This window comes from Sminthopsis crassicaudata, chromosome 3 (assembly GCF_048593235.1).
Source record: "Sminthopsis crassicaudata isolate SCR6 chromosome 3, ASM4859323v1, whole genome shotgun sequence".
Lineage (NCBI taxonomy): Eukaryota > Metazoa > Chordata > Mammalia > Dasyuromorphia > Dasyuridae > Sminthopsis > Sminthopsis crassicaudata.
This window is the reverse complement of record NC_133619.1, coordinates 379,402,093-379,430,040: the sequence shown is the minus strand read 5'-3', so window position 1 is coordinate 379,430,040 and position 27,948 is coordinate 379,402,093. Positions and strand designations below refer to the sequence as shown.

At 31.6% G+C, this 27,948-nt stretch overlaps 1 protein-coding gene across 4 annotated transcripts in view; it reads right to left on the bottom strand.

Annotated features, from left to right (window-relative positions):
- Window positions 1-27,948, bottom strand: part of SPOPL (speckle type BTB/POZ protein like) — an 88,646-nt gene that overhangs the window by 276 nt on the left and 60,422 nt on the right. For 3 of the 4 annotated variants that reach the window (XM_074301935.1, XM_074301934.1, XM_074301936.1), the window contains exons 5-11: window positions 26,230-26,357; window positions 20,120-20,297; window positions 19,984-20,039; window positions 15,531-15,653; window positions 12,133-12,275; window positions 11,989-12,042; window positions 9,498-10,780 (exon numbers count right to left, since the gene is read on the bottom strand). In XM_074301935.1, coding sequence (XP_074158036.1) covers window positions 10,636-10,780; window positions 11,989-12,042; window positions 12,133-12,275; window positions 15,531-15,653; window positions 19,984-20,039; window positions 20,120-20,297; window positions 26,230-26,357 — 827 coding nt within the window. In that variant the 3' untranslated portion in view covers window positions 9,498-10,635. Of the gene's footprint in view, window positions 1-9,497; window positions 10,781-11,988; window positions 12,043-12,132; window positions 12,276-15,530; window positions 15,654-19,983; window positions 20,040-20,119; window positions 20,298-26,229; window positions 26,358-27,948 lie in introns of those variants that run through there. The other variant, XR_012488169.1, reaches the window with a different exon arrangement.

The following is a 27,948-nucleotide window of genomic DNA, read 5'->3' as shown; positions in this document are numbered from 1 at the left end:
GGGTCAAAATGGGATTTTAGAATCATCTCTATATTTAGGCAAACTATCTAATCCTTTACACTATCAACATGATTAAGTTACAAAAGTATAAAGGAAGGAAAAGTTTTTTTTTTAATTGAATAGTCAACTAGTATAGATGAAAATATTATACTTATATTAATACCATTCAATAGAAAATATTAGGCAAATTATACTTAACCATATTGCACCATATAATGGACAAAGTTATCTTTTACCCTCTAGCATTTTTATGTTCTTGAAATACAACTTATTTTTGCCTATACTCTATACATGGTTATCTTTTTCTTAAAGGAATGCATCACCACGTGTCTCATTCTGTTCATGGTTTTGGTGTCACAATCTTCAAACTGAGGATGGACTTGTCAACAATCCTCACACTGAGTTCTTACTAAGGCTGCCTTGGAGGATAGAAGAAAGGGTAGTAATCACTGCTAAATCAAAATTTTTACAGAAATTTTTTCTACTTCCATATTCAAAGAAATTAATAGATGAATTGAAATAATTATTTAGCCTAAAATGATTACATGTGTATACTTCCAAAAAGGAGATTCAGTTTACTTCTTTAATCTGTCTTGCTTTGAGTTTCCTTTGTATACAAACCGCTCTCTATTTTTAAATCCTTGCACCCTAATTGGTCTCCATATTAAATAGACCATGTTACAGTCACAAAGTTCTATTTTAACTATAGGAAATCAATTGGTTATCAGTTGCAACAACCAAGAATTCACCAGGGAAGAAATATGATGGTTAACTGAGCAATGTGACCAGAAATCAAAATGAAATCAGCTTTGGTTATGTTAAAGTTGAGGCACCAATGAGACATCCAGGTAGGCAGATCCAACAGGTAGTCTAGATATTAGAAGAGGTCAGAAAGGAAAACAAAAAACTGAGCACCATCTGGATAAAGGTGGAGGTTAAGTTTGTAAAAATGACTTAAATTGACAAGGAAGAAATTGTAGAGGAAGTTGCCCCAAACCCAACAAAAGTGTTGGAAATGATGATGATCCAATTTTTCATATCTGAAAGAACATGAAAGCACAAAGAGGTACTGAAAGAACCTAATTTAAACAAAAGGGAGAAAATCACAAACTATAGATTAGTAAACTTGACAACCTAGGCAAAATTCTAGAATAATTAAATAATGCTTAGTAGACATGTGACAAAGAAATGAAAAGCCACTATGGCTTTACCAACAGGTCATGCCAGACCTTAATTTTCCCCTAGATCATAAAAATATAGGAAGTATAGTTAATCTAAGCGAAGCCTTTGCGAGAACGTTTCACACAATTCTTATGAAAACAAAGGCTTGAAAGCTAGATTAGAGCATGATTTAATATAAATTTAGGGAGGAGGAGGGTAACAAGGTCAGATCTACACTGGATTCAGTTATTGTTATTCAGTGTCCAATATTAATATTTACTGTAGTGCAACAGGGGATTTTGCTCAACCTTAAAACATGTGTATCAATGATTTGAATAAAGGAATAGACCATATACCTATTAAATTGTTCAGATGACATGATGTTGAATAGATTTACATGAATCAAAATCCAGAGACTACAGCCTGAAATGTAATATCTCAATGGAAACAAACATGTCATACTCAAGTACAAAAACTATTTACTTGAGATATATAGTATAAGGAAGGAATGGTTTAAAAGCAATTTACCTGAAAAAGTTCTGTAAGTTTTAAAGAACTACAAATTTGAAAAAGTGATGACAATTTAAAAGGGGGGGGGGGGCAAAGGGAGGAATGTAACTCATTTTTGTTGCTCAGTTTTCAGTCATGTCTGTATCTTGTGTTCTTGGCAAAGGTGGTAGAAAGTTTGCCATTTCCTTCTCTGGCTCATTTTACAGATTAAGACATTGAAGGAAAATGTGTCCAGGGTCACACAGTTATTAAGTATCTGAGACCATATTTGAACATGGAAGAATGGGTCTTCTTAACTCCAGGTCTGGCACTTTATCCAGTGCATCACCTAGCTGCCCCATGGAGATGCATGGCTTCCATAAATAGATAACAGATCCTTTGTACTATAGAATACTATATTAAATACAGTACAGCTTAATAAGTTGTAACTAGACAAACTAGGGTTGATGTCAGTGCTTCTAGATAATTATATATAATAACTGGTCAAGAACATTACACTGTGCGTTAATTTCAGATATTAGACTAGATGGATAATAAGATTTCTTACGATCGGTAAAAGCCGTGGGGAATATTATCCTTAAAGCACTAGAAGGAACTAGTGAGAGAAAGAAGTGGTACATAATCTAGAGAATGTAGTGTCTTTGACATCAAGGAAGAAAAGAACATAGTTTAATAGAGATAATTATTCAGCCTTTACTATCATTTCATATCTCTCCTCCCTTTTGTGAGTAAACTCTGGAAGAAGTATATTCATAATAGACCCCTCTATTTATTTTCCTCTCATTCTTAACTGTCTAAAGTCTGGCTTCTGACCTCATGATTCAACTGAAGCTGTGGTCTCCAAAATTATAAATAATCCCTTAATTAGCAAGTCTAACAGCTTTTTCTCAGTTCTCATACTTCATCTCTCTAACCTCTTCTTCACCTCTTTGTAAACTGTTATCACCCTCCTTTTGATGATCTATTCTGTTTTGTTTTGTGTTTTTTGATGACCATTTCCCTTGTTCTTCTAGCCAACTGATCACTTCTCCATCTCTGGTGCATCCAGGCCACACATATTAGGTGTACAATAAAGCCCTTTTCTCCCTTCACTTGACCTCAACAGTTCCCATGGATGAAATTCTCTCTCAGCTGATGATCCTAAAGGGTACTAAGCTAGGCTAGGTCTTTTTAAACTTTTACATTTGTGACCTCTTTTTACCCAAGAAATTTTTATGTGATTACATAGGTATATAAAATAAGATGTAGAAATTACTGATAAATCATAATTTCATGACCTCTACCCTCAGTTATATGACCCCACTTGTGGTCACAAGCCACAGTTTTTAAGAAACTTTGATCTAGACCCAACATCTCCCGTGACCCACAATGAGATCTATTTCCTAATAGACTTCTCAAACTGAATATTCTATAGACATCTTAACAGGTCCCAAACTCAACTCCTCAAACCTTCTTCCTTTTAATTGCCCCTTTTCTAGTGAGGATACCAACATCTTTCCAGACACCAAGGTTATCAATCTAGATGATAGGAAGTACACAGAGAGGTTAAATTACTTGCCCAAAAATCACACAAGTAGTAAGAACCAAAGAGCAGCATTTGAACACAGATCTTATGATTCCCTTTCCCTACCTAGTAGAATGACAATGATCGGATTATATAGTCATTGTGACTTTTGATGACAACTTCAGAAAACAGATGGTGGGCCAGATATTAGGTTATGAGTGTTTAGTTGAGACATTAAATGACCAGAGACTAGAAGCATCCAACATAAGCAGCGTTTTCACAAATCTAGGGGGAAAAGGAATAAGGAAAATAAACATTTATTCCTTATTAAGTGCTCACCACTAGCCAGTCACTACGCCAAGAGTTTCACACACATCTTAATGCACCCTTACAACATCTCTAGGAAGTGCTATTATTCCCATTTTAAAGTTGAGAAAATTGAGGTAAATTGGTTAAATGCCTTGCTCAGGGTCACACAGCTAGATCTAAATTCAGATCTTCCTAGTTCAGGCCTCAAGGCCAAGCCTTCTAATGTATTGCCTGTATAAGAACAAGACAAAAGTAGTGAAACAAGATAAAAATTTCAAGAGGCAACTGTTTTTTAGAATAGGAAGATGGGTATATTTTAGGTATATTAAAAGGAACCAGAGAGAAGGAAAGATTATTAAAGAAGCTTGCTAAACAAGTTATAAAGCGTAAGAAGATGAAATTAAGAATGCAAGAATAGGGATTGGCTAAAGGAAAATACAAAGTTCTGAGGAATGAAGCATAGGCCACTGGATTATAGATTTAATATTGAGAGGGATTTTCAGAGACCATATAATGCAAACTTTTCAATTTAAAGATAAGGAAAATGAGGCCTACCAAGATCTCATATCCCAGGATCACAAGAATAGTGTGCATAAGACAAGATTCGAGCCTGTATCCTTTGACATTACATACAGGATTCCTTTGAGATCCCTTCAGTGGCCTCAATTTTCTTAATAAAGAAGGCAGTTCATCTGCTCTAGATATAATGTAGGTGAGAGAAGAAAAGTTTTAGAATGACAGGCTTCATAAGGAATAAAAAGGGACTAATTGATAGCTGTCAAGAACCTTCTCTTAAATATAGTAGTCATGGAAAAAATTAATGAATTCAATAAATATGTAGGTAGGACTGTGATGACTTCCTAATACCACTTAGTAGCGAAGGAATAAGGAATGTTGAATGGAGGGTAGTTGGAGTGGGGGAAAAAGAATTACCTAGGGATGAGAATTCAGGGATCAGGAATAGGAAGTCATATACCTATGGTGAGAGGGATGAGGTATTCTAAAATGGCTAGGAAAGGAGAGGTAGATAAATGGAATAAATTAGATAATAATCAAGACCATGAATGACAACAAAAACAGGTACAGAGAATAAGGAAGAATTAAGAATATGTGGTCAGAGTGAAATTACAGATGCTGGAGGGTATTAAATCAAAGTCTTGGTTATACTAATATGTGATTGAAATTAAGTAGGGAAAATATGGTTGTTAAGCGTTCAAGACACTGGGGGATTTTACAATCAGGTTATTAAAGGGGTTTTCAAAATAACTGTTGAAACAGAAAAGAATACCGAATGGAAGTGGTTTGAATCCTAACTATTAACTGGACGAATTATACCCTTTCAGGATCTCTTTTTCAGGAGAAAGTGCTAACTCTTAGAAATACAAATGTAAAATTGAAGCAATTCTGCCTATCATTTAATTTGGGGACGCAAATTTTATTTGGGAACTACCACTGGATTAATTAAACTATGGCAAATGTCCAACATATAAATGTTTAGTGAATTAATATTGCCAAAATATAACAGCTACTTTAGGCAACACCAACATCAGATTACATTCATACAACAAAATTACTTGTGATACTAAGAAATTATCTTTCAGCAATCTACTCAATATAATTCTGAAAAAGACCAAATGAACCATCCTTCATGACATCTGCTGCCAGCTACAAAATTATGCTTTTCATGTCATATTCTGTGAAACCATATCAGGAGACAGAATTAGCTTCTTGCATTTTACTAATCAAGAGTGGGGAAGAGGAAAGAGGAAATCCACATTAACATGGAAATTACATGTCCATTTGAAAAACTTCTAAATAATAAAAATAATTACTAAACAATTTTTTTTCCATTTAGCATAAATCACTGTTATGGGCCAGAATTTGAAACAAAGTGCTAAGTCAGTGGAATTGATAGAGACAATGGTTTTTTAGCATGGTGCTTAACAGTTCTATAGTTCTACAAGATTCACACCTTTGATAAGAGACCATATAAGGAGAATGAGGGAAGACCATTGAAGTGGTGATAGGCTCTCCTCCTTCACTTCTCCACTGAAACCAAGTCTTTAAGAAACCTAGCAGAGCCCCAAGTGAAGGAGACAAGACTTTGAAGGAGACAATAAAAATTTGGACCTTAATCCCTGGCTGCACTTGTGGTGATTACTGAACTGAAAAGGAAGGCTGCCTCCAAACCCCAAGAAAACCCTTACAAGAGAATATTACATTTTAAAGAGAATATAACAAATCACCATAATTCACTTCTTATACACTGATCAACAGGTCTCTCAGGCTTAACTTCTATTTTTCCTAACCGTTCACTAGATGGCTTTCTCCAAACTGATCCAATAATTCTACTTCCCCTCTCCCCAACCAGTATTTTCTTAGGCATTAAGTTCAAGATGAGTCCTGGACTGCTCAGTCTCCCCTCCATTTTTCCCTGAGTAAAAGTAGATAAAATTAGGCAGTATGATACAGGAGAGGGATATTAGAAGATTAATGATCTTCCCCCCCCCCCCCCAGATCGTAAACAGTTTCATAGGCTACAAAAGGTTTTGATGAATATATGCACAAGTTGATAAATCTATGTTGGAATAAAATAAATATATTTTCAGCATGTTATTTTGATCTTTGTTGTTGTTGTCTGGAAGATGACCAATTTAACAGTACTATATTTCCTGGAGAAAAATAAAAATTAATTTACATTACTTGACAAGACATGCTATTGGGTAGTTGACCATTTTAAAAAGAAAAGCTCATTTTATTATCCAATAAATGCAAAGGGAACAAAATGATTCTGCATAAGTAATAACTTTATTGTAACTTGATGTGCTGAAATGCAAAAAAATATTTTCAGCAACAAGATACAAAAAGTATCTGAACATTAACATCAGCTGATTAAAAAAAAGAGGCTGGCCGGTTTGATGCAAGTGTTTATACATATATTATGAATTTTCTTAATCATATCCACCCCAACATGGTCTTTAAATCATCATAATAATGTGTTTATTTCCAAAACAGGACTCATTTAAAGTTAAGCCTTCATTTTAAATTCCAAATACAGAATTAACTGGACTGCTGTGAATAATGAAGTCAAATATCTGAAGAATTCCCACAAATTACCTTTCAGATATAACGTCCATTTACTGCAAACAGAAAAGCTGTGATTCTAATTCAATTCAGCAAACATTTATTAAGCACCTGCATGTGCAGAACACTGGTTAAACTAGTCTAATTTTGATCATTTAGAGGAAGCACTGAGAGTGTGTATGTATGTGTGTGTGCGCACATTTTTCTAATACATTAAAACCAATGACCAGTATTACTGAATTAATTTTAAATAAATGAATTTAGTATTCCTAATTTGGCTAAGTTTCAATCTTGACTGAAATAATGATTTTAAACTATGAAACACCTTTATAAGGAAGTAATGATCTCTTAAAATTTCAGTCTTAAAATACTTATTTTAGATCATGAGAATGCAAATATAGATATCTGACATTTAAATTAGGGGGAAAAACTCTTCTTGTTCAAGAATACTGTATGTGACTGGTTAGACTGGATTGAAAAAAAAAATCATCTGAATAAAGGACCTGTTAGATTGTAGACATATTGTTTTCAAACAAGATTTGCTTTTATTTCAATTGTAAGCTTATTGCAATCATCAAAGACATAAAGGAATTAATCTATATTCTTATAATTTATTTTCAATCTAGCTTACATATGCATCACTAATACTTGATAAAACTTAAGATATTTTAATGTTTTATAACTTAATAATAGAAGTCCTAAAAAGGCACTGTATTTTCTTAGTTCAGTATGCAGTAAATTGACCATATAAAGTTATTTTATAGCTTCCTCATTTCCTGAATTGCCTCCTAAAACATGTCAAAATGAAATATCTGAAACTAATCAATTAATTTTAAAGATTTAACTGAGTCCTATTTTCAGAAAAATCTATCTCTGTAAAAATACCACACACATACATACATACAAGCGTGTATATACACGCAACATGACCACACAACACATGCAAGATTCTTCAAAAAAGTTTGAAGGTGGTAGATGTGAATATTTAAGGAGGTAATGTTGGCAAGCCAAAATGTTATGGCACCTTCATACTTGTGCTCCAAACATTTGTACAGTTTAAAATAAAACACACGCATACATACACACTTTAAAATTTTAGCCTGAATAAGAACATTTTGTAATGGTTATTTTATAACGTAGAACATTTTAAATTAATCACTACTTTTCTAGGGGAAATGCCCCTTAGAAGTAACAAAAAAGGGACACAAAAGCAAGCTGGTGATTTAAAAGGACAAAAATGCTCTGGACACTCATTAGGGCCCACTGAGAATGCTACATGGGGTTTACCTGCAACCAAAGAATAATAATGAATGTATCCACTTGAGAATACAGCAAGTGTTTACCTTTTCCTTAAGACACAACAAAACTAAAAATATACATAAATAAATAAAAATAAGCAAAACAATGCCATACAATTTTCTGTTAGTGTAAGGAAGGTATGCATCGAATTATTTGAAAAGTGGACTTTAAAAAAACCAAAAAAAAAAAAAAAAAAAAAACAAAACACACGAATGTAGATACTCTTACAGCACAGCGTTTGACATTTTTGGTACAAAATGTGCTATTGAGCTTTAAAAAAATCTTTATAATAAAATCCTTAAGCTTTCCAATAAACAGTGATATTATATTAGAACAAGCTGAAGTGAATATTACACAGTAATAAACATTACCAAAGTTAACTGTATTTTAGAGCTGTAATTTTTAGCAGTAAATTTATGCATGGTATGAGATATGTATGTGTGTATATGTACATATATCTATATCTATGTGTGTATATATTTATATATATATATGTATATACATATACATACACCACATACCATCACAATCTGCATATCTTAAATTTTAATATAATACATAACAAAATTTTCACTACACTGAGGTGGAGGATATATTTATTATTCATACCTCAGGTAGCCAGTCTCGGATCTCTAGCAGGAGTTTAAAAAAAAAAAAAAATTTTGAAAATAACTAACTTCACATTGTAAACATGTATAGCTCAATCTCATGGTGGAGTCAGGGAAGTGTGCATTTTATTTTTCTTACTGCTCCAAAGGACAGAATGAGCATGATTATCAGGGAAGGAATCTTCAGTTCAACTTTAATCTTTCTGTTTGCCCAAGGGATACTTCTAATTTCAAAACTGACAAAATATAATTAAAACCACAGAAAGAGATTTAAAGATTTTAAAGTAAGAACCTTGAAACTCTTTCAAAGTTTGTAAGTAAATGCTTACTTTTCAGTGTTAAATGTAAATACTCATACATTCTCTTCCTTAAACATTAGGATTACTAATGAAGACCTGGGAAATACAAATCATTTTGGAAGATAAATTTTAAATTCCTTTGTCCTGTGCTGTAAAACTCTACAGGAAAATTACAATCTTTTGTGAATAAAATTATAAATGTAAATATATATATATATATATATATATATAATGTTTTATTTTCCAGTGAGACACTTCTTCCTTAGTGATCAAACAAAAAATTTGCCAAATATCAATTTATATATTATATATATTATGCAAATTTAAAGCAGTAACTCAACAGTTACTCTCCTGCTCTTCCTATTACTGTGCACCATTGCAGATATGCCACCCCTCTCAAATTGTAAACAAAGCTATTGAATACTGAAAATGTTATTTAAAGCTAAAATTCATATAAGAACTGGCCCATGAAAAGGAGTTTTCAAACAGTTTGTCCTGTTCACATTATGCAGAATTTCAGTATCATCCACAATGCATATTAACTTAAAACAATGGGAGTAGAAGGAAGAGAAAAAAAGAGCAATGCTTGAAAATGTGACCTGGAATACTTATTGTAAGAGATGAGAGGTGGCGGGGAGGGAGTGTCTCTCCTCTAGTGTGCACATCCTTTTAGAGAAATCATATAGTTGCACACAGTTCTTTGTAAATGAAAAAAGAGGAGAGTAACTGCTCAGGATCTTTTTTATTATGTGCCTTTTTTAAAGGGAGAGTACATCAGTTACTTAATGTGTGTGAAATTCATAATCAATTTTGTGTCTTGTTATTTTCCTTGTCCATGTTAACAAAATGAGTGCCCCAGTTGGCTTCAAATATCATTTTTTCCCAAAAGTCAAGACACATTAATTGTACCTCATTAATTCAATCAAAAGCAAAATATATATGTACCACTCAGTTTACAAAAAAGTTACACATTAAAAGTGCATATTTATCATTCTTAATTTGGCCCATTAATTTAATTTACATTTGGTCATTATATGTATATTTTCTGCACATCCAGGAATCTTCATATTAATGTGGGGTCAAAAATAAATAAAACACTTCTAAGAGCAAATATTATTCTTTTTGAAATCTTAATCTTAATTGTCAAGCATCATTAACTAGGGCATGAAGAAACACAGGCATAAGTTTATTATGTGTTTCTCAAAGTTTGTTGGACAGTTGACATATAGACATGTATTACAAACTATACTGAAAATACAATTCTTTCAGGCCAAACCATTGCATATTTGCCCCTACAATGAAAAATAAATTAGAATCAAAGTAGTGTATTGCCATAACTTACCTTGAAGGTAAGCAAGCTCTCCTGTATTCACAAGACCTGGACTGGAGTATATCCGTGGTCATCTCCAATTCAAGTGTTTTTGAGGAGAGCCTAGTTTTAACCTTCGAGATAGCACAGGACCAAAACTATAAAATTCATTTTGTTTTTCAAAATAATGGAAGATCCTTTGAAACTTAATATCTTCAGTTATCAATTTTACTGCATTATGGAGCTAGTGCAATCCTGCATAGCCAAGTCAAAAAGACAAGGCACAATTTAAAAAAAATTAGCCTATATGAACTAGAGAAGTCATTGAAGATAATTTAAGGCCTTGCAGTGAATTAGAGAGTAATCAGTCTAATTTAAAGCTGAAGATTAAACCATAAATTATCCATCTGAAAAGCAAACAATGCTTTTTCAGCTTCTGTTCTGTGGACAAGGATAACAAAAACAATTCTTGTTTATGGTTTGTATATTAGAATCCATCTGGACCTGGAGGAGTAAGAGTCAATTGAGTTTTTCTAAAGTTCATGGAAGATTTCAAGACTGTTTTAGTCGTTTGCGTGGAATACCAAACTGTGGACACTGTGCAGATGCTAGTGCTCGGAAGGCCTCTGCCACTAAATGAGGGTGGGACTGAATCATAGACTTCCAGCCTGCTGTTTCCATTATGTCTGTTGTTTGGCTGAAAAATAAAATGAATGAAATATTTACTTAAACATATTTCATAAACTATGTAATTAAAAATGAAGAGCAACAGTCATAGAATTCAAAATGTTTCAAAAAGTTTTTCCAAAAAAGGGTATGTCAAAACATATAATCCATTAATAGATTATATTAACTTAAAAAAAAAAAAAAACCAAATCAACCACCATCAACAAGAAAAAACAAGCATGTAACTAACAATATGCTTTTAGATATGTAATTCCAAACTGGTATGACTGAATTATTTACTTTTCAAACATTTTCATTCATTTAACCAGTGTCTGAGTGCTTATAAGCACATCACAGTTAGGTAATCTTGTAAATGATAAACTTATATCTACTTATTATTTTCACAAAATCGGTATCTTATAACAATACCTAGTACCAACTAGGTAAATAAATACTACCTTTTATAATATATTTTTAAATTATTTATTCTCCTATGATTATCAACCATGCCTGATAATATAACAACGAATAAGAAGCAATATCTACTTTTTATTTTCTCAGGTTAATATGGTACTGTAGAAAGGGTCCAGAACTAGGTCCTTAGTTTTTTTTTGTTTGTTTGTTTTCTAAGTTCACCCAAACCTTAATAAGAACTTTTTTTTTTAAAATCAGGAGTTAGTTAATACTGCATCACAGTGTGCTAATCTACAAAATGTGAATACCTCATCATAGGTAATGAAGGCCAAAGGAAATGATGCAAAGATGTGTAAGAAAATGCATAAAATTTAAATTTCTATATAAATATTAGCCACCCAAAGAAAATTACCAGAGAACTATGGAAAGAGAGTTTTGGGAGCTGATAAAGTATAATCAAAGTATGGATTTTTCAAACATAGGTTGATGAAATCATGAGAATGCATTTTGTAAGAACTATTTCTTAAAAGATCTTTTTCTTCTTCCTCACCATCAGATCATGCCATTTAGTCATTTAAAATAATGACATTAAAATGTTTCTGTAGTGATTTAAATAGATGAATATGGCAAACAGAACACAAAAAATGAAAATTCTTCAAATTGTTAGAAGTTTCTATTTTCTAATCTCACATTCTGGATAATGGAAGGCTACAAAGCTACTTTCAAAACTTAGGCAAGTTCATATACATATAACTTAAGCCTATGGGTAATATTTATTCCTATTAATAGAGTTCAAATTAAAATGAGAATCTGATGTCATCTTACCTGCTGTTCCAGTTTTTCCCATCTTTACACCCAAACTGTCGAAGCACACTGCACCTGCAACGAAAATGTAAGTATACTTAAAGAATTTTGTTTGAGCACAGAAGGTGATGGTAGCAAGCCAATTAAAATCTAGCTATCACTTACCTGTTAATGAACTCTATTGCTTGTGCTTTCAACTGTTCTGCACTGTGCAAATCTGCAAGGATAAGGATGTCAGCAACATTTTCTACTGAGAGGTTACTACACAAAGCTTCTTCACACATCACCTTCAGTCGATCCAGTGCATACTATTAGAAAGGAAAACACAACAATTATACTTTTATTCAAACCACTAACTATTAAAATATCATACATGCAATTTAGAAGATAAAGTCAAAGCAAATGCAGGAAACTGAGGACATTTTAAAATCTAATCTCCACCCACTTTATGAACATATCTTTTCATTAATATTATAAAACTTCCAGTCCCTAAAATGTATGTGTAGAACAATCTAAATTGGGGGAAGGGCAGAAAATGATCGAACAGAGCCAGGACAAGGTTTTGATTTGTTAGATAAGGTCTAAAAATTGCACCATTAAATTGAAACAAACTGAAGGAAAAAAAATAATAATTCTTCATAAAACCTATCTTTCTTCATTGTTGTGTGCCTACAACAATATGGTCCTGGGGCTCAGTCTTCCATTGTGATGTGAGCAGTCACAAAATATATTATAGAAAGTGAAATTTTTTGATATTACAAATAAATTTGTTTTGAAAAAGTGGTATTAAATTGTGTCCTTCAATAAACACATTTAAGGTAGGTGCTTAGCCCTAGTCCCAGCTCTGGACTTGTATAATTCCTTAATACAATCTGAACAAAACACAAGCAGTCATTCAACAAAAGCATAATTAAAAATTCTTAGTTTCTTCTAAATCTACTGCTCATTTCTTTTTATATCAAAATGGAAAACTGTCATATGCTGGGTATTGATAAATTTTTAAAAAGTTACTTAGTATAATAAAAACTCAAAGGCAAAGAATTTGTTCATTACTATTAATAGTTAAAGACTATCGGTATTTATACTATATCTACAGCTATCTATATATGTAATTATAGAAATAATATATTTGCATATAAGTCATACTTAATTTCTTGATAGCTTTACCTACATCAAGAGCAAATGTACATGTGGCTAGAAAAAGTTGACTATGCATCAAATGAATGAAAACATCACCCCCAACTTTTGAAATAATTATATTAGTGAATTTCTGAAACCTGTCTGCTGTTCCTTTGGGAGATATCAGTTGTGGAAGCATAACCATGACCATAACCATGACCAAGACAGTACTCAGTTCACAGCAGGTCCTTAAAGAAATCGAACGCAATAATTAGAGTGGCAATATATTTCATTGTCTCTGGGTTGCTAAATAGCTGCTACATCATTATTTTAAATTAAGAAGTAAGAACATTAACTTCATTCATTCATGTCTGCATAATAATGTGAGATTTCTTTAAAATGTAAAGAGAAATGTAGTACAGGCATTTTAAAACGTGTTCCTCAAAAATAAATGTTACAGCATTTTTAGGAGAAAAGATAATTTCTTATATTAAGGTACACAAATAAACCAACACTGATCACGATAAAGGGTGAGAGGCTGCCTTAAGAGTGTTAAGTTTTAAGCATATCATACTGTTATCTAAGAATTAAAATTTACTAGGATACATACTTTTGATTAGTTCATTTTCCAAACTACAGCTAGCAAATTCAGAGATATATGACTTCTACTTGATGCTAAAATGACTTGGAATCCATAATACAGTATCTGTTTCCATTTACAATGGAATAAACAATGCTCACCCTTGAAAATAACACCACCACTGTAGATATTCTATTTGTAGACTTAAGTTATATATTACAATGTCTAATTTTTGCATAATTTTTAGTGGCATAACTTGCACAACACAAGTGTCAAATTCTGAATGTCTTAAATTCATACATATGTGGCTCTGGCTAAGTTTAAAAATAAAGATACATTAATGTACTGATTACAAACTGTGTTTCTATAAGGTCATTTGTCTGAATCAAATTCATGCATGCAAACTTTTAAGTTACTGTAAGCAAATCTGATTTCCAAAGGTCTTACATTTCTCACAGCTTTTTTATTGAAATACAACCTACTTATAAAAAATATACTTATAACAAAAGCTTTAAAATAATTTGCACATAAATACTTTAATTTGGCAGAATGCCTTCAATCTAATTCATGCACAGATACTAAAATAATGAAAATTGTCAAATATAAGTATTAGTATTTTTATATTTATTTATTTGGTTATTTTTTGCTGAGGTAATTAGGGTCAAGTGACTTGCTCAGGGTCATACAGCTAGGAAATGTTAAGTGTTGAGGCCAGATTTGAACTCAGGTCCTCTTAACTTCAGGACTGGTGCTCTATCTACTACGCCACCAAGCTGCACCATAGTATTAGTATTTTTATAATGAAATACTGAATTTTTAATCAGATCCCCTATGCTACATTGAGGGCATGTTACTTTAAAACTAACAGTTTCTCCAGTCAACGATAATCTATTACTTTAAAATTTATAAGGAACTTCACATATAACATTTTTATCAAGTAATAATTTAGTTCATTTCCATTTTCAAAAATAAGAAAACTGAGGTTAAAACAATTTAGCTTCCTGAAACTAGCTAAACCTAGGTTCAAATTCAGTTCCAGTGTTCTCTATAACATACCATGTTTCCTAAGTGAATTAGTTAATACTAGTAACTGAACAAAAGTGGTTTTAGATACTCAACCTGTATCACCCAAATGTGGAATAAGCATTATTTTTAATCATTCATTCTTATTCATTAATCTCATCTTTACATTGCCCAGTCAGTGATTTGTTGAAACTTTAAAGAATGAAAAATGATTCTTAACATCAGTATAAGGAAAATACAAATAAACATTCTGCTATGAGAAAAGAAAAAGTAGAATTCTTTTCAAACCAAGAATTTGGAAATTTTGTGACACTTCAAGATCACATTTTTTCCTCTCCCCAAACTGAAACATAATTTATTATTTCTATAAATATGTATTTTCAAGTCTATTTTTAAAGCAAATATTATATAATACAACTGGATTTTTTAAAAAATCCATATTATTAAGTGCTTTGCAAAAATGGATTTAATAAGTGTTTTTAAAAATATATATAACATTTCAGAGATTATTCTTAAAAGCAGCATATTTAGGGGATAAAAATACAATTAAAAGTTATTTAGTTTACAATCTCATTGCTCCCCCAAAATGTTCTTCCCAGAAAGCTAATACCTTCACTATAATTTTTTTCCAATATAGTTTTATGACTTATTTCCAAAAGCCCCCTTTCTCAACATTATCCCACTGGGACATTATTTCAAAAGAACCATCAACAAGAGTTATCTACAAAAAGGCAGATTTCTACGACTCAAGACATTTAAAGATTTTGGTTTTTTAATGACAGCTTTAAGTAAATATAAAGCTTGAGGATATTTTTCAGCCCCTTAAAGACAAATTACTTACTTTGTCTGCAGCTGCTAACAAGTTGTCAGCCATTTTGTCTAGGTTTGGTGCTTTCCCTGTATAAATGAATCTCATCATTTCTTTAAAAACCTCTGGGTCTACATCATTTATTTCTACTCGATTCTGTTATTTAAAATACAAGAGAAAAACATGAACCAGAATTAATCAAAAAAATTAATTGAATTCTCTATAGCCTACTATACATTTAAAATCTTAAGCAATATTTAAGAATTTTTAAGTCCTATTTAGTTTTTAAAATATTTAAAAGACTTTTATTTTTCTTCCTATAGATAACCTTATCCAAAGGTTAATGATTACACAAGTTCACCAGAAATATTTGTCAGGATGGCTGTTAAATCTTATATGCTATCTTGTTCATGAGTTAAAAATCTAAGAAACTCAAAAATTTTTCCACTAATTACAAGCTCACAAAAATGCACTTGCATAGTTTAGAGAAATGAGTGGATAGAAAAGCTTTTTAGGTTTCTCCTAAGGTTTCTGAATCTGCTTAGAGGATAAGGAAAAGCATAAGTGAAACAGCATCATAGAGTTTCTGTTTTTAGTAGAGTGAGTAATAGTGAAGTTCCCATCCACTGTCACCAGCTGCCTTGTAACGTGCTCTCCAGGCAGTTACAATTACTAGCTTAATAACCGGTAGCGCACTCAAGAACAGCCATGTGTAATCTTAAAAGCCTTTATTATACCTACTCACATAATGCCCTAACTGATGCCCTGACTTGTTGTTTCCCGAGTGAACACCTGGTCAGAAGACCCATGAGTTCACTACCAAAACCCTTACCTCTTTTGGCTACCCATCTTGGCTTGGCCACCCAGGCTAGGGAGCCAGAGTGAAGAGCACCAGGTTAAAGAGAGCAGTTGCTGCCTGCAGTGGGCTTACATAGGGCCTGTGAGGTCACACACACAGCCAATCAGTGAGAGAGTTTACGAAACTATCTCAATATGGCCAGGATCCCACCCAAGGGCAGTCCTAATATCCACAGAAATTACTTCTGGGCCTCAATCTCCCGATGCACTGTGCCCGCCCATTTAAAGGGCCCTTACACTGCCTAACGGAAATTTCCACCTGGATGGTCCATATAATAGCTTAAAGTCAATACCTCCAAAATCAATTTCATTCCTCCTATTCCCAAACATACCTGATTTTCTAACTTGAGGACACTATAATCCTTCTAATTCATCCAAGTTCAAATACATCTAAGTTTCAAATCTTAGAGCATCCTTCCACACCTCGCACATTTAAGCAGTAGCTAAATCCTGTTGACTCTACCTTTACAAAAAAATTTTTTCAACTGGAACCATCTTTCTAATTCAGCCTCTCCTCAATTCTCACTTAAGGAATACCTTTCTACAATTTTCCACTGCCTACACCTTAAATCCAGCTCTTCACACAGCCACCAAATGATTATTTGAAAGTACAGGTACGACTGTATCATTCTCTGGAACAAAGAGTTTTGATGAAGTCTCTTGCTTTTAGGATAAAATAAAAACTTTTTCACTATTTAGAACCCTTGAAAATCTGTAATCCTATCATTCCAAACATATTTTTTATTTCTTGTTCTTATGTAGGCCAAGACCTACATGCTATGCTGTGCCTTCAACCTAAGTATTCTCTCCTCCATCTGCCTTTCAACAGGCTTCATTTTATTCCTAAAATAAAGCAAATTTCTCTCTGTGTCCCTTTCTCCACTTGTGCCTCTTTCAGAATTCTTACTTGTATTCACAATCAACACAAATGACATCTCCTTCATATTGGGGAAACTTCAACTTTTCTCCTACCCTATTCCCCCCCCAACAAAGTAATAACTACTTCTATGAGAAGTTAGGTTAGTCTTTTTCCCCCAAAAAAAAAAAAACTTCCAAGACCTATTACTCACTAAGGATGAAAATACTATAGTAGCTCCCTGGTTACTTAAGTATAAAAGCCCAGCCCATCTGAAGTTCCTAGAACTTGAAACATCCCGTTTATTGAGCACAATACTAAGGAAAATAGTAGAGTGATATCCCTATAAATCAGTGCTATATCCTTACTGAATATTCTTTCCATACCAGTGTTAATATTTTTTGATAAGTGAGATGATCTAGAAATGTTTCAATTTATTACAATGTTTAGTTTGATTCAGGACACTATATTATCTCCTCCCTACCACAGAATGAAACTATTTTGTATTTCTTTATCTTGGATTTTTTGCTTTGCCACAACTGGGGGGGAGGGGGAGAGAGATCTCTTTGAGTGTGCTCAACTAATATCACCACTTTTTTGTCTGACCACTCAGCTCCTAGCATAAAGCCTGGAATATACAAGGCATTTAATAAATGCTTGCTACACTGAACTGAACAAGAAAAAAAGGTGACAATCTTATCATATTCTGCCACAGACTGACTCTAGATTATCTTATTGAGTTTTAAGTACTAAAAAAGCACGTCCAAATGCAGACAGGTTTGAGGAAATGGGTATGTTTAACTAGGAAAAGAATAGACTTAGCAATGATGTTGATTATGTCCTTTAGATTATATCTGAAAAAGTGACATGTAAAAGACAGACCACTTAGATACTTTTTCCTCAGAAGTAGGAATAGATCCTTCAGAAGTAAACAGGCATAAAGGAAAATTTCCTAAAATAGATGTTTGAAAATAAATTGAACTTTGAAGGTTGTTGTTCTTCAGTCATATCCAACTCTTTGTGATTCCAGGGACTACAGCACTGCAGGCCATCCTGTCCTCTTGAAATCTATCCAAGTTCATGATCTTGTTTCCATGATACTATCTATCCATCTAATTCTCTGCCATCCCTTTTCTCTTTGCCTTCAACCTTCTTCAACATGATGCTTTTTTCCAGTGAGTCCAATCTTTTCCATATGTGACCAAAGTTTCAGTTCCATATTTGATTTTCCAATTAAGAGAACTAATTAATTTAAGTATTGATAAATTTGACTTTCTTGCTGCCCAAGGGACTCTCAAAAGTTTTCTCCAGTACTACATTTTGAAAGTATTGATTCTGTGATATTCAGCTTTCATCATAGTTCAACTTTGAAGACAGACAATGCTACCAGGAAAATCATAGCTTTGACTACCTTTGTTAGCAAGATATCTGTTTTTTTGGTATGTTATCCAAATGTGCTATAGCTTTCCAAAGAGCAAGTATCTTATAATTTCATGGCTGCAATCCTTATCTGCAATAATCTTTGAGCCCAAGATATAAAATCTGACACGACAATTTCTTCTCCCTTCATTTGCCAAGAGATGATGGTACCAAATTGTCAAGAAATCTTATTTTATTATTGTTTTCTAATGTTAAAACTTTAAGTCAGCTTTCAAAAATAAGGGGGTCTCTTCTGCTGGGTCTTCAAGAAAAGCGTACATAATATATAATCATTTGTCAAGTTTGTTGTAGAGAAGCTTCTCATTCAGTTTCAGATTTGCAAATGAGGATAGCTCAAGGCAACCAAATTCAAATGAAAATGGATCCTTGTGGTATGCATACAGACTTAGAAAATCACAAAATGACTAATCTTGTATTACATTTCCCAATGTTCAGGTTCATTGGTAGTTTTGGCAAAGCATTTCCTACATCTGGCCCAATTAATAGGTGAGATTCTTTCTGGGATCCAATGTCCTAAATGTGTGATTGAGGCCCATGTCCTAACATCACCATTCCTAATTCTTATCCATTTTTTAAAATCTAAGGTGAATTGTCAACCCAGTGCTAGCACATTATAGTAACTACAATAGGTTAAGAAATGTTTTTTGAGTACTGAGTACGTAGTGAAAAGAAGGTGTTCTGAATCTATTCTGATTTCAATTAACATGTAAAAATAATCATGGTCTGAGAGACCCATGCAGATTTCCCCCGAGTCTCAGAGGCCTAATTCAGGACTTTCTTTCCACAGATTTTTTTTTGCCAATTAAAGCATTTGGGTGAGAACATCCCCCTCCTCTCCCACCTCATAGTTACCTTTATGCTGAAACCTTGGCGGAAACACAAGAATGATTGAAATCATCATTACCATCATTTTTATATGGTATTTTAAAGCTTACAAAATGCTTAATATAAGTTACCAACAAAATTTATTGAGGATGGTCTCCAACTATGTATCCACAGTATTTTTTGGAAGTAATATTTGATATGCAGGAACTTCTCAAGAGAATAAATACATATGGTTAAGAAAAAATGCTTAACAAAGACAGCTGACATTTATATAGTGTTTTACCAAGAATTTTTACATAAATTATTATTTATATAGAAGAGTTACTTTGGAAATTGGTAAATTAGACAAATTTGTTAAGTGGGGTTAGATTTTTTTTTAATAAACATTTTTGAGATCATCCTGGTTTCATTTAAAATGATTTAAAAGATTTTACCTTTCCAAACATGCACATACTTTTTAAAGAAATGTTAAAAATAACTTATAAAAAGCTGTAAGCCTTTATTTACCTTTTTGCTCTCTTCCATTTCATGTTCAAACATTGCATTAAAAACGAGGGAGCGCGCTGCAACAAGAAATTAATTGTTTAGGATTCATGTCTAGGAAAGAAAAATAAACCCATTTTGATACAAAAGCAGAAAATACCTGCAAGAACAGATTTATGAGCTTTGAATTCTTGGCCTCTTACAAAAAAACTGCAATCAGTAAATCTCGTGGTTTCCCAGAGATTCCCTAAATCTTCTGCAAGTCGACATTCAGGTACTTTCAAAGTGTTTGTATTAGTCTGTCCTGAAATATTTACTGAGTCTTGGACCACGCTTACCTGCAAAAAAAAAAAAAAAAAAAAAAAAAAAAATCACACCAAGACAAACACCATCACAATTAAGTATCAATGACCATTAGGTGTAATATCAACACTTAAAATTCATATCTTTAAAATATTTATGGAATCTCTCTTACCTTTCTATAACAACTATTTACCTTCTAAGTACAGTCCTAAGTTTTTAGTTACATTACAAGTAGTAAAATTTAACATAGCATATGGCAATTACTTACTGAGCACTTAACAAATGTCCAAGGAGTAAAGTAGTAAAAACAACAAAGTTCACAAAGACACATTTCTACATAGGATAAATAACAGAAAAGACAAGAATAATTCAAGAAAGAAATGAACATTCAATTCAGTTCCAGACTTCTGTGTCAGATATTAAAATCATCTAATTTCCTTAATTATTGTATTAAGAGACCATATTTTGGTATCCACAAGACAGTTTAAGTTCTACAGAAAAATTCATTTTGATTATGACACAATACTGTTATAATAAAAAGATTTTAAAACTTTTCATAAGAATTCCCATTCCCATTAATTGATATGTAAATTATATCCCTCAAAGCAATATTATTTACTGAAAAGCATTAAATTAAAATTTTTATTTTAAAATTTAAGTAAAATAAAAATTTGTTAAAAATAAAATTTTTAAATTAAATTAAAATTCTGCAATAATCACGTTCAAGAATGAGTTAAACATTTCTGTATAATTAGGTAAGCTTTATATATTACATACATATACATATAAGCAATATACATTTCCTTTTTTTGTTTTAATAAGAACTTTTAAAATCAAATTCAATTGCAAATGTCACTTCTATCTACATGTAAACATTTACAGAGATACATAGGAATTTATCAAGAGAATAGCTACATATGGCTAACAAAAATGTATAACAAACATAGCTGACATATAGTATTTTAAGTTTTACCAAGAATTTTTACATTCATTATTATATATATGTATATATACACATATATACATATATATATGAGTTACTTTGGAAATTGGTAAATTAAACTTTTTTTTTTTAAAGATAGCTTTGGATACAAACGTTTGAATACAGACATTCAAATTTTGTGGATATATACTAACCTGATATAAAACCCTATACTTAATAAAACTCATGGATTTAAGTTTCAAATGATGATCCAGAATACTAGAATGTCCCAGCAAAGTACAAACTATTCTAGATTCTATTAAACTGGAAAAATCAACAGTCTCTTGTCTAAAAAAGAATCCAACTAAGCATGGAGAGAGTCATCATAGTTTTCTATATAATAGATTTTTCAGGCCTTGGAAACAAAATAAATTTTTTAAAAAATTCTATACTACTTAACAAAATAAGTAGGAAAAAAAATTTAATGAAACTCTATTTTCTCTAAAACAGAAAATCTGTTTGGTTTTTTTTAAATTTCTTTCCAATGGAGTAGGGCTTTAAGAAGAACTGGATTTCTGTCAAGTTCCAACCACATCAATAACCAACTCAATTGACTTAGGCAAGTCACTTTGCCTCCATTGGTCTCAATTTCCTCATCTACAAAACAAGGAGACTGAACTATATATCTAAGCAAGGTCTCTCTCTAGTGTTAATTCTCTTCATCCATGGAAAAATACATAAATAGAGGATTTTAAGATACTGTAAAGACTTCAGAGATGTAAAGAATTTTAGAGAACTGATGCAATCCTAATCTCATAAGTAAAGAAACTAAAGACTAAAGAATGTAAATGGTTTATAAGACTGCATGATTTAAGAGCACTAGCCTTGAGCATAGATATGCTGTCCAATAAGATTACTTTAGTAACTCCCTAAATCTCAGTTTCTTTATAAAATGAGGATAATATAAACCCTAGATATACCTCACAGGTTTCTTGGAGAAAAAATACTTTGCAAAACTTACAGAAATATTCAAAGGCGAGTTATTAGTATTTGCCCAGGTTACAATGTTTTTAGTCTCAATTTTCAATGTTGTTTCTACCAGACTGGATTCGCTCTATCTAGAATCCAAGAAATATTTTCAGGATAATATGTATTTTACTTATGGTTAAGAAAGCAACTTGCAAAAATAAACAAATGAAAATCACATAATAACTATAGAAACAATTCTGTGACTGAATTCAATATATTGTGTTATACTTCATAATTCCATACACCAGAGTTCTTCTGTTCCATTAAACACCAAATTTCTCTATCATTAATCTTTTTCCAAGAAGCTTTGTCTATATTGATCATAAAGCTGTTTTATTCTTTACTTACTTCAAGATTAAGAATGCTTACTATAATTTTTAAAAAAGAATGCTTATTACAGTTTCTAATTCCATCTGACTACATAATCCCAATCACTCACTTCTCACTGGCATCTATCTATTTGCCAATGATTTTTATAATCCAACTTTATATTAACTTTTTTCACCTTTCCTTTATCTTTTCATACAGTCAAATAAATGCAGGGGTTTTTATTAGTCCACATCAGTATGAATAAAAGAATCATATTCAAAAAGATTACAATTCTTTTGAGGGTATAGATTGAAACTACGTAATTTTCAGAGGTAACTATTTTAAGAAACTAATACTATTTAAAAATGGTTATGAATTTAATGACAGTTATTAAGGTTAGCCTAAGAGTGAAGACTTCCTAGGTTGCTTAACTTCTGCCTATACATTCAAGTTTAAGTGTGTATTCAGAATAAAGAGTAGGGGGGGAAAGTGATAGGAAGAAAATGATTTGCATGTCTTTAGGAAATAATAAAAAATTTAAAAAGCAGAATCATAATCATGAATGAAACATACTATTCTGCCACAATTTAAAATATTCTAGACTACGAATAAGTTTATTGCAGCAATATGGCTATCAAGAATTTTAACCAACTTTCTACATTACAAAATAATTTGGGGAATAGTTTGTAAATGTGGTGACAGAATAATTTAGCTAAAGTTTAGAGGCAACTAAAGTTAGTAGTTATGGTCATAACAGGAAAGTGACAAAATTAAATCATTTAACTTTATTTAAAATAATGAAATGAGAGTACATAAATATAATTGCAAATATTTCTGATTTAAACTCAGAATCAAAAATTCAGAAATAAGGCTGATAAGGTGAAATTTTGAGGTAAATAAGTCATATCTAAAAAAAGGTAAATGAATAGGGTAAATATAATAAAAAACTCACCACTTCTTTCCTCAAATATAAGAAGATGGTCCATTTTTTGAGCCAGACCCATAAAATATAATTTAAAGGAAAACAGAAAGGCAATCTATTCTTCTCTAGGTGTAACTTGGCCTAATGTCAGCCATCTGTTGAGTAAATCTGGGTCAATCTTGCGATTCCTTAAAAAGTTTAAGCTGTTAGGACTTAATGCCACTCAGATCCGAAAGATGAGAAGTAAATCTTCAAAAACCAACCCAGCTTTTAAGGGCAATACTAACTAAGCTAAAAATTCAGGGCTACATGGTACCACTTCATGTTGTTCGAAATCCATTTTATCCAAGATGTCCTCTTCTTTATCTGACTCTTGTTAATTTAGTGCCACATACCAGGCTAGGGCCAATCTAAATATTACAGGATTTCTAGGGGAATTTGCAAATATGTTGGGCATCAGAGTGCGATATATATATATGTGTGGGAAGATTGGTTAAGCCAATATTATATTGCTCATACTGCTTCCTCAAATACTTTTTCCAAAATATTTTCATATTGCCATTCATACTTAAAAAAAAAAAAAAAAAAAAATCAATTTGCCCATGTTTTCTTCCTGGTCACTACACTGAAATATGTAATTTGCAGGCCAGGTTATGATTTATACAAAGAGAATAGCACCAAACTGCCTTACCTGCCTACAGCACCACTTGCAGGGGAGGGGGAGGAGGCAGTTCTCTATGTTGGCTCTGTGCAACGCTTCCTCCTCTTCTGCAAGCAGTGCTGATGATGCTGTGGAAGGAAGTCGCATCAGTGAGACTGGGCTAGATAAAAGATGAGGATATGTTTCGGGAGGAGGGTATTAAAAATTGTTTATATATACTTTTCTTTACTTTGTCTATAACTAATATAAATGCTATAACTACTTCAGGGATATCCTATCCACACATGTATAAAACAGTTAAAGAATGTTTTAAGTTTTTGAGGACTCAAAAAAGCTGAATCTACTTGTTGTCAATATATAAATCAATATAAATTAATATGAAAGTGGGTCTTTTAGGAAAGGGCTAATAATGTTACAGAAAGAAAATCACCCCCCAAAAAGATATAGTTTTAAAAAATAAATTTTAATTACAGCCTTAATTCTGAATTTCCGGATTTTCAAATATTCTAAAATGTTTAGAAATGCATTTTGATTCATAAAATTAGCAAATAAATTTTATAGAAAACAAGTTATAATAATATTTCTTAATATATTAACTTAAACAATTCAACACAACTAAAGCATAACTTAGAATATACTACATTAAGAATACTTAATATAAAAGGGTTTTTAAAAAGTATTTTAATTGAATAGCCACAAGCAGCAAATGCTCAAATTATGTGAAATTAAATAAAACTTAAGAATGATCCTGTGATGAGCCCTGAAGAACCACAAGACACTTGTTATATTTGCTTTATCAACCAAATAATTGTATTCATAACAAATTCATCATACAGTTAATTTAACTTGTCTAAGTGAAAATAAGATGCACTATATTTATACTATGTATTCTCAGGAGGCACATTTCAGTTATTCCTCTGATACAACATAATGACATTTAATTATGTTATAATCTTGCCAAAAAAATTTTACATATATTCAAAATACAGAGATTTAAGTTAAATTATTGACAGCATCTATGAGTCTTCTAAGTAATTAATTGGTCTACAACAATTATAACTTGTCAGTATATAATACTGAATATTCTAAATCACTCCCTAATTTGCTGATTAAATTTTTAACACAACTTTTTAAAGTTACAAACATTTTAGTAATAAAGTTAAGTATTTCACACTCAACTTCTCTGACAAGAACCTTCTCATACAAGGAGAAATCAATTGTCTCAAAAATATAAAAAGTAATTAACTATAAGCAACATCAAGCCTCCAGAGTAACAACTGAAAGCTCCAAACTGAGAAAAATGTAAAATATAAGTTTAAATAATGGCAATAGTGCTATTTTTTTTTTTTAGGACTTCATGTACATATCACTGGAAAACTATAATTTAAGAATATCTCAGAATACTAACTTGTATAAATTGATACAGTATGTGTATAATATTTGTGTCTACATGTGTATATATGTAAATAAGGCAAAGAAAAAATATAGTAGGATGAAAAATTATTTAAAAGTAAAATTAGGAAGTTTTTTTGGTCAGTTGACATTCATCTTATGATACTAGTTACAGAGCTGGGTACTTGAGCTTTAAAATTCTCTCAAGAGCCAACACCTAATATTTTTGTGACAAGTTGTTTGAACATTCTCAAGTTAGACAATTTTATAAATTATTAAAGTATACTCCAAAAATTCTTTTTAACTTTTTTGATATAAACATATAAAAAGCAATGCATATAATCAACACCAGACTAACTGTACAAATGCAATATAGTCATGTAATCCCTTAGCTTCAAATCTCTTGAAATGTGAATACTTGTACTACCTAATTCACAGGGTTAGAATTATAAAAATTAACACAAATATTAATAACTTACATTAAAAATCCATAGGAAATGCAACAGATGATACTAACCATGTAAAACAAGGTTTACTCAAAAAGAAGACAATGACAGATAAAACATATTTCAATTTTCTCTGGGTGCTCATTTACAAATAAACCAATTACATCAACTGCATTTCACATTTTATAAAAGCATTAACATTGCAACATCAGTTTGTAATTTTCATTTATTTTTTGTAAATTACAAAATTCAGTCACAATTTTGTGAAACTGAAAAATGTACCTACCTCACAAAACAATGTAAGTTTGTCATCTGGTAAAAGACCATTAGCTTCATCAAGCAAAAAATCTCTCCTAATGAATTTTTTAAATCCCCAGTCCTTTCCTTGTACAAATCGATATGCTCTTTGGCTTTCTAATGGAGAAAGGAATTTAAAAAAAAAAAAATTTCACACTTTACAAACTTAAAAGTTATTCTTAATGATAATGTGGCTACATGAAATGTATAAATATAACTGGATAATCATATTGAAATTTTCAAAGTTATATGGATCAATTCTTTAAAAATATCAAAAAGGGCAATTGTCATTTTTGTTTTTTCTATGTGCACATGCATGTATGTATATATTTATGCATATCAAATCCAGAAGACTCTTTGGTTTCCATCATAAGCATTGTGTAGAACAAAAGGAATGAAATAAAGTATGAGACTACAAAGAACAAATTTAACGCTATATAAGATAAAAACATACAATAAGAACATATCAGCATATGTTTATCAATATCTAGCACTACTCAGAAACACATAATTGAGTAATATTTTTTCTGCAATTTCTATTATACCATCACCTCACAAATTTCTAGAATTTTAAGCATTGGGATCCTATCAAATGTTATGAACTTTGGCCATTCCCAGAAAGCTGAAGCATCTTCATCATTTACCTTTCAATTGGTCACCTTCTAAGTAATGACAGTAAGAAAGGAGGGAGTCAAGAATGCTAAGTATTTTTAAACTATCAACAAACTTTAATTTTATGGTTGGCGTTCCAAATCTGCGATTATTTAATAACAAAAGAATAAACCAAGTAAAACTGACATTCTACTTTTATATCAAAAATAGAAGAAAGTTTCAGGTAAATGGAAAAATCAAGGAGCAAAGGAGTTGGCTGAGGTTTATTATGCTACCTTTGCACGTCAGGATACCGTGGCCATTAAAGTTATAACTCACCGGGCAGGGAGTGCCTCTAATACTGGTAAATGCTAGAGGTGATGTTTTTGGTAAACAGGCGGGTTTGTGTTTGCCAAGTTCCTTTTAATCTTTCCTTTACACAAAAGTTACAAGATACCCTACATCTTGAGACATTCGCTTACCGGTTATTTCAAGACTGATGGTAAATGTCCAAAGAATTATATAATTGTGCATACCCTTTGAATCAGAAATGCCATTACTGGGTCACTATCCCAAAGAAATCCTATGAGGGTTAAAAAACCCACATGTACGAAAATGTTTGTAACAACTCTTTTTATATGGCAAAGAATTGGAAAATTAATAAATTACCATCAATTGGGGAATGGCTGACTAAGTTATGGTATATGAAAGTAATAGAATATTATCATTCTATAAAAAATGATGAACAAGCTCATTTTAGAAAGGCCTGTAAAGATTTACATGAACTAATGCTGAACAAAATAAGCAGAGCCAGGAATACACCGTACATAGTCTTTTTGTTCTGATTTCTCTCAAAACATAATTTATGAAGAAATGTTACTTTTAAATATTTTTATGTGTAACTGGGGAAAATAAAAATAAATTAAAATGAAAGACTAATGCTAATTAAGCATTAGCAAAAAAAACAAAAAAGAAACTTCCATGAAAATACTTTTTTTTTTTTTTTTTAAAATCAACATTAGTTATTGTGGCTAAGGTGGTCCTACTATTCTATTAAGTATCTGATAAGACTATTCCCTAAAGTCAAATCAACATACTTTCTAATACTTAGTGAAAA